A 12,588-nucleotide genomic window follows, 5' to 3' on the forward strand; every position below is an offset into this window, starting at 1 on the left:
GGGACACCTCCCAATATCCCATTTTCCTCAGAGCCCCATTCAGCCTGGCATTGGACACTTCCAGGGATCCAGGGGCAGCCACAGCTTTTCTGGGCACCCTGTGCCAGGACCTCAGCACCCTCACAGGGAACAATTTCTTCCTCATATCTAATCTAAACCTCTTCACAATGCAATTACTTAATACTAAGTGTCCCGCTAGAGCTGCTGATGTACAATGTGACACAAATCCCGAGATTTGACTCAAAGCCCTGCTCAGACCTGCAGGGCCCGGGATCTGTAGGAGGGCGGGGGATCCTCTCGCGAGATCTGGGGCCGGCGGCCGCAGAGGGACGTCCTCTCGCGAGAGCGGCGCGCGGTCGGTGCCGCCCCTGCCCCACGGCTCCCCCTGGCGGAGACGGGACGCGCCGCCCGCCCCTCACGCCGCCATTTGACATCGGTCGGGGCCGGTCCGGGTTCACCCCCGGCGCGGCCGGAGCCTCGGGCATGAGTGAGTTCCGTGGAGGGGTTCGGGGACACGGCGGGGGGTTGCCGCTGTGGCCGCCGCCGGGCAGTCGGGAGCGTAGTCAGACTTGCGTTGGGACGCCCGAGGGCCGGGGCGCCTTGAGGGGCGTGAGGGAGGAAGACACCCCTTGCCCCCGCCTCAGACCCGCGGGCCGGGGCGGGCCGGGGACCCCTCACGTGTCTCGGCTGGCGCCGGTGTCGCCCCTCAGCGTCGCGCGTTTTGGGGCAGGAGGCGACGCTCCCCGCAGTGACACCCCCGGGACGCCCCTGTCCCACCGAGAGTGCGGAGGGGACACCCCGGGATCTGTCACACCGGGAGTGCGGCGGTGACATCCCCGGGATGCTCCTGTCACACCGGGAGTGCGGCGGTGACACCCCCGGTATGTTTCTGTCACGCCGGGACCTTTGCACCAGCCTTGGAATTCCTTGGAAATTGCAGTCTGGCTTAGCGCTGCCTAACTGGTCTCCGTGGTAACAAAACCCACAGGCTGTGGGGAAACGTGGCTTCCATTAAGGATAAAAAAAGAAAGAGGCAGAAAGTTCGGAGAAAGCGGTGGTCGCACAGAGATCTTCGGTGTTGTTTTTTGGTGCTTAATTTGGTAATGAAAGCCATTAGCAAATAGCAGGAAGTGACAGTGTGTAGGAGCGTTGCTGGGGTGAGTTGGTGCTCTGCTACCTGTTGACAAGGTTGCACTAACGAGCATCTGTGCAGCTGAGCACCTCTGGTAGGGCAGGGCTCAGGAATCATTAACTTCAGCTCCCACAGTCATGCTCATAAAAAATAATATATGATAAGAATTTGCTTAAATCAATTATATGTGATTAATTGGAGGTTTTTTCCACCCCCTAAATGTCCAGGCTGACTCAGAGGTTTAGCTCAGTTTCAGGATCAGGCAAAAGTTTTGTTTTTCGCTGGCAGCCAGAGAGCATTTTAAGTTTCAAGGATTAGGACCAGTGTCTTGTCCAAAAGGTAGCCAGGATTTGGGGCCACTGTGAATGACCATGATACAAACAATGATTCTGCTTTTTGCAGTACAAATGCTGCCTGAAAACTGGAGCTGGGCCCTGGCCTGACAGGGGACAGTGGCTGCAGAATTTATGGAGCTGCATTCCTCCTGTCTTTCCCAGCACATTCCCTGTGAAAAAAAAACATCAGTGGCTTTGCCACAAACAAGCTTCGTTTTATCTGGTGTGGTTGGGCTGGGACAAAAACGAGAAAGTGCATATAGTAAACATACACCGTTTAAAAATGTATGTGAATGCTGACAAATGATCAGAGGTGTTAAGTGCATTGTGAATGCCAAATGTATTCCCAGCTCATGGAGAGGCCTCAGAGGCTTTGTTTATAATGGCCAGAGAATTCCTGGACTGTGAGCTGAGTTAAAAGCTGCTCTTCAGCAGCAACATGGATCTAGCTAAATCAATTTCAGCAGCAGTTCAGCCAGTTTGTGTGGAAGGTCGTCTTTTGTCTGGGATATTTCTGTAGGAGATCTGACTGGAAGGAGGAGCAAGAAAAGCAGATCCCTAAAAACAGTGCAGTCTCTTTCCTTTCCATGTCGTATTTGAAAGGATCCAACTGCTAAGTCAGGGTGAATAAATTAACTACCTGTGATAGTGCAGCAGTCTGCTGGAGACCTGGATATCTCAAATCCATCCTATGGAAAGTTAAGTGCAAATGCTGTCTGATAAACAGGGAACCTGCACATGCCAAAATGCTGATGCTTTTGATCCCAGAAAACACAGGTAAAATGTCTAGTGTTTGAAATATTCTTCCTTCTACTGCTTACCTAGGACAGGGGCAAAAGGTCAGTTCAGGCAAGTTTGAGGATTTCTCTAAGCTTGGCTTAAAGATCCTGGGCTACGATTCATTAAGGTGCCTGAGAAAGTTAGAAAATCAACCTGAAGTGATTTTTTTTTCACGTAGCTGAGGAAAGACTCAATCTTTAATGCTTAAAATAATCTTTATTTTTGCAAATAGCCAGGTTAATAACTGGATTTAGTTGATTCTTTCTGTCCCTTAGAACATTTCCTAAACCAAATATTCAGGCTGGTATCAACAAGGCCCATAAATCTTATGAACCTCTATCCCTGCTGTTTGATTGCTGAAGGCTGTTCAAGGAGTTTAAACAGATTGCCTTTTCAGTAAAATTCCTTAAAAGAAAATAAAAACATAGGCTGAAAATCTTGCTCTTGAAACTTAACCTACCAAGCATGAATGTGAAAAAATGTAGTGCAAAGGCCAGTATTGTTGACAATAGGCACAAGCATTTTGTAAGTTTGGCAGTTCTGGCAATCTGTAATTCCTGTAAACAAGTCTGCAGGTAGAAGGCAAATGTTTTAAGGGTGCAGTTGTTCATTTCATTGAGTTGCTGTCTTTTTCCGTGCTGTTGAAAATGTCACAGTTCCATTCCATGCAGTGATGTTCGTGTTCATTTATAGAAATGAACAAAACATGAGCCTTTCGTCTTCTGAACTCTTCCTGAGCAGTTTTCTCTACTGTCAGTTCGAGCTGCTCCTTCTCTGCTGATTTAAGTCATCAGAATCTTCCGGGCTACTGTAATCCTTCAGCATTCTCTTTTTTGCTGGATTTACACCTCAGTTACCCTTAAGCACGCCTATTAGGAGGGCACATTAAAAAAAAAAAAAGCGTTAAAAATGAATGAGTTCAGTAACATTCTTTTACTTTCTGTATCACTCTGGCAGCAGCACATGCACTGCCGGCTTCCCTGTGCTCAGTGCCTGCCTCTGGCAGCTGATCTGCCCTCGAGAGAGCCGTGCTGTGGCACAGGTGCTGTGGTGCCAACGCTGCTGCCTTTGTCGTGTTCAGAAATGAGCTGCACGATTGAGAAGGCGCTGGCGGACGCGAAGGCGCTGGTGGAGCGGCTGCGGGAGCACGACAGCGCGGCCGAGGCGCTCATCGAACAGACCACGGCGCTCAACAAGCGGGTGGAAGCCATGAAACAGGTCTGCTCTCCAGCCCTGCTTGCTCCTGGGAGAGGCAGCACTGACAGCCTCTGGGTGCCTCTGTCCAGCACACAGTGAGCGTGGTGGGGGGGTAATCCTGAAATGCAGACTTGGTGGTTGCAGTAGAGGTCTGGCTCTCATCTAAAAATAGTTTGCTTATATAGTTTGAGACTGTGAAAACATTTTCACAATTATTCCAGTTTAAATATTGAAAACAAGCGTTTGTTTAAAGAACACTGGTAGAAATGGGCTTGGTATCTAACAAACTACTCTGTGGTGTCTCTTGCTTTGCTCTCCAGTGCAATACTACACAATTTCAGTATGCCCATTTAATCATACAGAGGCTTTGACATGCTATCTTTTGTACAGAATACTTTGTATTTGCACTGTCTCCTTTGGTTTTCAAATAGCCTCTTGGGCTTTTTTGTGCTCATTTCTGCTCTGATGTTAAGCTGCTCAAGGCATGTTGTTAGATTGAGTGGGACTTTCACAAGGTAACTCCTGGGTTTTTGTAAAGATGCTTTGTGACTTTCCATATGAGAGTTCATCCTGTCACTTTAATGAACCCAAGATATGTTAATGGGCCTATAAAATAATAAAATCCTGCATATAATTCAGCCCTGTAAAACTAGTCATGAAGAGGCTTCATGGCTTCAGATCAAGAGTATTACATTTCCCCATCTGCTGGGAGTCAGGATCCATTGACTTGGGCCTGAGTGACTTTTACCCACACAGCCTTGTGGTTTAAGGTTTTGGGAAGCCACAGTAAATGTCAAGAGATTAGTACCTCAGGGTTTGTCTTTACCACATCTCTATGAGTTGTCAAGTGCCTGATGGTGAACTTGGCCTGCATTAACTGAATGTTAAATAGCACTACACACATCTAAGGTGTGAAACTTGTTTAGAAACAAAGGTGATGCTTTTGTGTCTCTAAAGGACAGGATGTCTGCAACACCTGGTGTGTGTTCTTGATATTATTAATTAAAAGCAAGCATTGTCTTCCTGGTTACAGGCTGTGAGTGACAGTAGAACTGGTGCTTTGTGACCTGCTGAGTAATACCTACCTTTGGTTACTCAAATGTGCTGTGCATTGTTGATTTGTTTTTGTAATAACCAGTACCAGGAAGAAATCCAAGAGCTCAATGAAGTAGCAAGACATCGCCCTCGGTCTACTCTAGTGATGGGTATCCAGCAGGAAAACAGACAGATTAGGGAATTGCAACAGGAAAACAAAGGTAAAATTTGAATATTTTATCCTTTTCAAGCTCCAGCCTGTACCACTGGAAATAGTGAGACTTTTAGCACTGATCTTTTCTTCAAAACATCACTGTAGAAGAAGTTTTTTCTTCTTATTTCAGTTTGTCAGTTTAACCGATCATAATACAATTCAAGACTCCTAAAGTCCAACCTCTGGAACTGATGAAGAAAATGAGAGATTTGGGAAAAATTACTTTTTTTGGTCCTTACCTAATGCCCAGCACAAGTGAGGAGATAAATAGAACTTAATTCTTGCACTGTAGGGATCTTTTTTGAGAAGTGTTTAACCACTGCTGAAAATAATAGGAGCAGTCAGGACAAGTTATGGTGTAAGTAGAGAAGTATAATTCCTTCTGGAATTCTGTATCCTAGGAATGCACTGCTCCTCCAGGAAAATCTTAGGTGTTCTAACAGTTCAATTCAGCAAAGGATTCAGTGATCTCAATTCAGATGAGTCTGGCCTTATCTCAAGGTTATTTATCCTTTGACTCAGTATATTTTGAACAGAAGCATTTTTCAACTCTGATTTTACCAAGCTGCAGATTAAAACAGATGTGTGAACTCCTTCCTGCCTTTTGTACAGTGTGGCTTGTAGCAGCTGGGGTAGAGCTGCTCAGCCACACTGCAGATGGCTTTTGTCAGCCACAGCCACTGAACAGAAGTCACACTAACGAAAGACTGTTACTGGCCAGGAATTGTCCCAGGCTGATCACCATCAAAGCCATTTGCAGAGCCTGTGTAGATTTCATGGTGCAGGGAGTAGGGACACTAAAGTACAGGCTCATTTCAGTTTTCTCAGGCTGAAATACTTGTGCATTTTGATTTGCTTCTCTGTGTTAAACTCTTAAATGCATTTTAAATTCTGTTGGCAGAACTGCGCACATCTCTCGAAGAGCATCAGTCTGCTCTGGAACTCATCATGAGCAAGTACAGAGAGCAGATGTTTAGGTTGCTAATGGCGAGCAAAAAGGATGATCCAGGTATAATAATGAAGTTAAAAGAGCAACATTCCAAGGTAAAAACTTCATTGATGTTTTTTGCTTTGTTTTTGTAGTTAACACCGTAGTTTGTACTGGATCAATTCAAAGCTCACTTCATGTCAATTTTTGTGCTATTGTACTCCTAAGGAGTCCTAATTTTTATAATCCACTCCATGCAACACGAACACGAGACTATCAGTTGAGTAAGTCAGCCTTACAAGCTTCTCTCATTTATTAAAACTTTCAACAGGTAGCATTTCGTTACTGCATTTGCTTAATTTGCTTTTGTTTCACTTCAGTCTTTGAGGCAATTGCCCTGTTACATTGCCAGAGGTTAGTAATAGTCAGACTTTTAGACTAGCTTTAACTTATGCTTGTGACACCAACAAATAATTAATAAACCTGTGCTTAGAGAGCATAGGAGGAACAAGCTTTTTAAATTCAATATTCAATTTTTTTCCCCCTAAGCATTGTAAATAAATTTTTAAAAATTAAAATTTTAATTTCAATATTTTTAAAATAACTGAACATATACTTGTGTTTTCTGCTTCATCCACTTATTCAATAGTCAAAAGGACTTTTAATTTTGGGGGAATTCATTACTCTGGGTCACTAAGAGATCTAAATAGGAGTTTTTTACCAGAGTATTACATTTTATTGAAAGTGTAACAATCATTAGAGCAATGCAGCTGTGTAGACAAACACGAGTTTTAAGTGTTTAATAATCTTTGCCCTCAGCTAACTTAGGTTTGCAAAGCCAAATTAGGGTCTGCTCACTGGGAAAACAGAATTTAAGAATTTGATTGTTGTCTGCTTAAAACATCCTATGTGTGAAATTAGTGCCGTTGGTATGAAAAAAATTACTGGATTAGAACTGTATCTTTTACATAGAATCTGATATAGATAATTTTCAACAGAATATGTTATAGCATCTGCTCCAGCTTCAGGAGAACCAACGCAAGAGGGTAAAATGAAATCCATCCTGAAATGGGCTATGATAGTTGATTTAGGAGCACTTCAATGGAAAAACAGGAAAAAGAAACAAAAAATAAAAAATAACACAATGTAATTGTAACAGGAGATTTAGGCTTCAACATTTTCATTAAACCTCTTCCTTCATGAATGTCTGATGGAAAAGATTTATCACCCTTAACCTCACACACAGGATTTCTGGAATTTCATTATTTATTCTCTAGCTCAAACTTCATAGTCAGGAAGGTTGAACAATGTTGAAACACTTCTTAAATACTTCTCTCTTGTTAAGTAAAAAATCCATTATACCCAAGGAGTTAAGCTCCCTGTTCCCACTAATGCTGTTTTCCCAAGTGACAGCTGTTATTTTAGTGCCTGTTTACAGATTATTACAAGAGCATTGATTGTTGCAGATGAATAAGCACTTCCTTTAACTAGAACAACAATGTATTTTGATAGTGTTGGTAGCAGTGACCCTGATCTTAAGCATGCTGTTTGAATTTGTTCAGCTGAAACAAGGCCCTAAAATGGGTGCGGCCCCTTTTTGTTTTTTTATCTCTTTGGAGAGAAACAACCCAATGTGTACAAAAGAGAAAGATACACGGAGGCTTTCACTGTCATTGCACTCTCTGGTTTTACCCCATCTAAGTTTTCCACATGTGCCTTCCAGTTTTGTGACCTTGGACCAGGCCCGAAGTTGTATTGATCCAGAGCTCACATGAGCTGTGAAAGCAGGAAGCAGGGAGGACAGCAGTGTATCTGAAACCCACAGCTCCTACCCAGTCCTTCTCAAGGGTGCATCCTTGCCTGACCACAGCTTCCTGTCAAGCTACATTTTGGAGTTCTTTAAAAAATACGGTTTCATGTCATCACCTGCACTAGAAACTGAAAAGAAAATAAAGATTTGCAGCAAGCTGCTCCCCACCCCCTCACATCGAGAGTGGGTATTTAACAACTGCTAAATTATAGCTTGGGCAATTGGAACGGCAGAGAGGAAAGGGCTGATGTTTATTTCAGTAAAGGGTATTTGTTCTGGTCAGATAAGTTTATGATTCCAGCTGAGGCAGTTCTTTGTGGTAGTTTAAAGGCAAGGTGATCATCTGCCAGCTGTATAGATCTCCCATCAAAAACATCATTTATAAGTGGGATTTAGCTTTAGGCTCTGCTGTCCTTTATTTCAGCCCTCCTGTCCTGCTTTTCCTGATACTAGCCAATAAATATTGTGGATTTTGTCCAAAGGCCAGGTCAGGCACAACTAGATTGGCATTACAGCAGATTTGGAATAAAAGACAAGTTGAAAAATGAAAGCTGTTGGAAATAGCTTTAAACTGTTTGGCTTAACTGAGCAGCCGTGAATTTCAGAGGGGCACAGGCTCCTCATGCAGCATTGGAGGGAAAGGCAGCAGTGGCCCTTCCTCCTGAACCTCTAAAGTCCAGAGCCCAGATAAGCTGGAATTGGAGGTGGAGTCAAGCAAAAGTGTCTAAAATAGAGAGTGGAAGACAGATTTGAGTTCTGTAATATATGACATAGTAAAGATGATCACTGCACCTGTTCTTTTTTAGAGAGAAATGTCTGTCCATGGGCTGGTACTGGAGATCAGGTTTCAAACACCTGGAAAGAATGTGTCTAAAGAATGTGTCTTTTCATGCTGTTCTCACGGGAGTGGAGAGTTTTGCATATCCAAAATTACACACATCAGTTCCTGCTGCAAAAGAGGGCCTGGTCAGGGAAGAACAGCAACAACTTGTAGCCATTTGGAGGCCAGGGATCACAGTTGGTTAGGCTTCTGTCAAATTCCAGTGAGAGAGATCACTGTGGGGCAAACCAGGTTTATTTAAATAAACAGGACCACTGTGGCTGCCCACACTGTAAAGTTAGAGAGAATTAGTTCTCCAAAATTGAGGTCTGTGATAAAAAAGTCACAGCAGCTAAACCACATTAAATGCTTTGCTTTTTTTAATAATGCAGAAAATATATCACTAAGATATTACTAAATATTATATCTCAGGAGCTGCAAGTGCACGTGGACCAAATTACAGAGATGGCAGCAGTAATGAGAAAAGCCATTGAGGTGGATGAAAGGCACGGCTGCAAGGAGCAGGAGCGCATCACCCAGCTCGAGGTGAGGAGAAAGCTGCAGAAGCACGGATATTAAAGGGAGCAATGATCCTCCCCCCGTGTTTTATGGAGTTACTGTCCTAGTCACTCACTGCTGTTGTGTTACCCTTGCCTTGCTGGAGCAGGAGAAGCACCACTACAGCTGAATTTCAAGGAGGGGATGCTTAAAGCCCATCCAAGAGAGCAGAAGGGTCAGAAACCTCATGTGCTCCCTTGGAGAAGATGACACAGCACTGATTTCAAATTAGTGTTTTACTCCATATGCATTAGTTTGGAGTAGGGGGTAGGTTTTAACAGTTACTCTGACTTCGTTCTGGAGTCCTGTTAATATGTTTTTCTCTCCCTGGTTTTAGCAAGAAAACAAAGGCTTGAGAGAAATTCTTCAAATCACTAGAGAATCGTTTCTGAACCTCAAGAAGGAGGATGCATCAGAGAGCACGTCCCTGTCAGGATTAGTGACAAGCAGTGATCTGAGCCTGAGGAAAAGCTAAGGACTCTGGGAATCAGCAAGCTTCAGTTGCACACTTAAACCAATGAAGCATCAGGGGGCACTGGTCAAGCACTTGTTACTGAATAGGGCACCAGCAAGAGAATGCATCCAACTCCAGCTCAGTGGCTTTTAGACTGTGTAACGTAAATTCAGCTGGTATTCTGCAATACCCTCAGTGACAGATTGATTGCCATAGATCTAACCTCAGCAGGAAATGGATTAATGCACTTGCTGAATTGCAGATTCTTTTTATATGAACTCGTTTTACAGATGAAAGGTGAGATTTCAAGTAATTTATATAAATTATTGCTCATACAAAGTTCAGTGCAACTCTTAGATAATAAAGGTAAGATTTCAAGTCTGATCTCTGCCTTAGAAAGTAGTTACTTATGAATATGCTTTTGTGCATGATCCAGATAGCATTTTTTTTCCTTTTGTTTTGGTTTTAATAAATTCTTATTTTGCAAAAAACCTCTTTACTTGGAGGGGCACACAGGCAGCATAAAATTGAAGGATTTCTGTCATTTAGCCTTGAGGTATTGCTTTCAAATACAAGGCCAGTTTTTAAACATAAGGAACGCTGTCAATAGTTTGGAGTTTTTAAATGAAACAAGAGTCTTTCAAATATGTGCACTGAATTGTATTGTGAGAACATGGAAAGAGCTGCTCCCACTTGGTTGTTCTCAGGAATACAGGTAGCAATACAATTCTGCCTCAGCTTTCACCTTTAGGAGAGGAAATCCAGCTCAGTTCTCTTTCAGTAAGAAGCCACACGAGTCCCATATCTTCTCCAGTTGTCTGGCCAAAGTTCCTAAATGAGGAATGGCAACTGGAAAGCATAAAAGCAGTGGCAGCAGAAAGGGAGGGTGGAAAAGGAGGAAGCAGCTTCATGGCAGAGTTGGCAGCCTGCAATTAATACTCTTAATTTTCCTTTCTCCAGTACTAACTAATCATCCAGAATGTTTTAAAGTGAGTTAAGCAGAGTGAAAGCTGTCAGCTACAGAAAACTGTGGAACTATAGCGACCACCCACAGTTTCATATTCTGGGTGTTCAATAACCCACCAAGCAACACGAACTGAGCTATCCTGAAATCAACCACCACTTAAGTTTGATTTTCAGTGACAACAACACAGAAAGAAAAAAGCATCCAACACTTCCAAGCGTGCCAGCTTCAATACAGCTTCCTGTGTCCCAGCACAGCTTCCCTGAGCTTGTAAATGTTCCACAGGCCTAAGGGGGAGCTTTCAGTGGAACTGAACTCACTTAGGAGCAGCTCAGTATCTTTGTTCAGTTCTCTGTTACTGCTTCTTCCCCTGGTGCTTTTAAGAGGAAATAAGTGAGAAAGGAGCATTAGCAGGCAGTAAATGCTTGTTTTCAGTGAACTAATACACATGTAGAAAGGACAGGTAAATCAGGTCTCCATATTCTCACAGCGTGCTTTAGAAATGGAGAAGCTGCTGCTTCTCTGCAGAGCACTTTGGCTTCTTGCTGGGCTTAAGAACACACTGAGGACATTCACATGCATGGAAAAAAGTTATGGCCATTTCCAGACTTGTGAAACAGCCGAGGGGAAATTCTGGGGCAACACTTCAGCTCTAGCACAGAATATTCTTGTCTGCTTTTATATTATCTGTAAAGATTCACCAGTGCTTCTCTAATTTAGATTTTGCATTTTTGCTGTGGCTTGCAAGCTGCTGACTTAGCAGAAGCAACATCTTTTTTCACTGGAGTGTTCTGTTGTTGCAAACTTAGAAGGAATTTTGGGTTCAGTTGTTGAAGTTCTTGTTTCTAGAAGCATCTTTTCAGCCATGCACTGGTGTCAAGAGGCATTTCTATCCATTTGATGCTGAATTCAGCTTCATGGCTGACATCTGGTTTGGCTTCCAAATACAGGAGAGGGTTGTTGGTTTGTGGCAAGTACTTTGAGGTTGCTCTATTATGAAATAATGTTTGATTAGTGTTTATTTTTGTAAATTTAAAAAAAATGTGACTTAATTTATCTACTCCTAGTTTTCACATTTGATACGTCTCCCCTTTCATTCCCGTGCCCTGATCACTTTAGGATTTTAAAGAGCCTTCACAGTGTGTGGAGTGACTATTTTTCATTGCATACCTGTTATTTTTGTAACGCAGATGGCTTGAAAAGGATTTATGGCTAGAATTGTGTACTGTACAGTAAACTTATTTTATCAATAAAGTTGACTGAAAACATAGATGTCTCCATGACTAAAGCAAGGTACTGGCTCTGAGGTGAGTTTGACATAAAAAAGAAAGTAACCACAATTGTTCTATGTGGCAGCTGTTCAGCTGAGGGCAGACAAACTAAACTGGGCTGGTTTGTACAACTGAGAGCTTTGAACAGCCTTGACTTTTTAACAAGCACCTGGGATTAGATGATTGTTAAAATACAGAATTAATGGCACTGTTTTCATGCAGAATTACATGTTAATGTAATTTACATTGTAAATGCCCAAATGAAATTTACATTGGCTTAGGGAGTTTGCTTAAGCACTTTTTCTGGTTAAATGAGGAATTTCTAAGTCTGCTGCTGAGTGTAAAACTTGAAGTTGTTCTTTTTGGAGAGCCTGGAGTCTGAGTGCCTGTGGCACGACTGGCGGTCACTTTGCCCAGGTGAGCACTGTGATGCTGCTCACAGCATGAGGGCAGAGGGAAGGTGAGACCTTAAAGCTCCTCCAGTGCCGCCTCCTGTCCTGGGCGGGGACACCTTCCACTACCCCAGGTTGCTCCAAGCCCTGTCCAACCTGGCCTTGAACACTGCCAGGGATGGGGCAGCCACAGCTTCTCTGGACAAGTATTTTGTAATTTTTATCAGTTCTTACCAGATGCACACATCTGTTATCCAGCCAAGCTGATAAGACAGCACAAGAAAACTAAATGCAGGTTTGAGTGAATGCTGCATGTAAAACTACAAATGATTCCTTTGCTTCTGGACCCATTTAGCATAACTGGAGAGCTGTGTGGGAGGAGGGACTGAGGTACTGCTGCCTGGAACCACCTTCCTGGCCCCAGACATTGTGAGCCAGTGTGGCCCTTGGATCAGGGAATATCCTTATTTCCCACATTCAGAAAAAAACTCACCTGACAACTGCCTTAACCAACTGCTCAGCAAGGAGAGAAACTTCCTCATTGCAGTCTTGGAAGAAGCACGTGCTGGCAGCACTCCTCAGGCACCAGCCAGAGAGGCACAGGGCAAACCCACCAACTCCAGCTGCAGCCTCTTTCCATTTCCCAAGGTGAAGGTTTACTTTTTTGAAGACTGGCAGACTGATTTCTCTGCAGTGTT

General features: G+C 43.4%; 1 protein-coding gene across 3 annotated transcripts; it reads left to right on the top strand.

The window, feature by feature from the left end:
* Positions 1 to 385: 385 nt before the first annotated feature.
* FGFR1OP2 (FGFR1 oncogene partner 2) lies at positions 386 to 11,495 on the top strand. Of its 3 annotated transcripts, none has more exons than XM_014889117.2 (6): positions 386 to 487; positions 3,329 to 3,465; positions 4,583 to 4,700; positions 5,595 to 5,737; positions 8,684 to 8,797; positions 9,147 to 11,495. In XM_014889117.2, the coding sequence occupies exons 1-6, from the start codon at positions 484 to 486 to the stop codon at positions 9,282 to 9,284; spliced, it is 654 nt and encodes a 217-aa protein (XP_014744603.1). In that variant the 5' UTR covers positions 386 to 483; the 3' UTR covers positions 9,285 to 11,495. The 3 variants fall into 3 exon arrangements, with proteins under 3 accessions (XP_014744603.1, XP_088020844.1, XP_088020845.1); XM_088164718.1 differs by having other exon boundaries at positions 391 to 487; positions 3,205 to 3,465; XM_088164719.1 differs by having other exon boundaries at positions 407 to 487; positions 3,208 to 3,465.
* Positions 11,496 to 12,588: the final 1,093 nt, after the last annotated feature.

The sequence above is a fragment of the Sturnus vulgaris genome, chromosome 5 (genome assembly GCF_052056855.1).
Source record: "Sturnus vulgaris isolate bStuVul1 chromosome 5, bStuVul1.hap1, whole genome shotgun sequence".
In the NCBI taxonomy this organism is placed as follows: domain Eukaryota; kingdom Metazoa; phylum Chordata; class Aves; order Passeriformes; family Sturnidae; genus Sturnus; species Sturnus vulgaris.

What these genes read in the sequence shown, in the direction of transcription:
- FGFR1OP2 (XM_088164718.1), top strand. Translation starts at nt 3,211, where the DNA reads ATGCACTGCCGGCTTCCCTGTGCTCAGTGCCTGCCTCTGGCAGCTGAT. An exon ending in ATTGCAACAGGAAAACAAAG is followed by an intron (nt 4,701 to 5,594) that starts GTAAAATTTGAA and finishes TTCTGTTGGCAG; the next exon opens with AACTGCGCACATCTCTCGAA. An exon ending in AGCGCATCACCCAGCTCGAG is followed by an intron (nt 8,798 to 9,146) that starts GTGAGGAGAAAG and finishes CCCTGGTTTTAG; the next exon opens with CAAGAAAACAAAGGCTTGAG.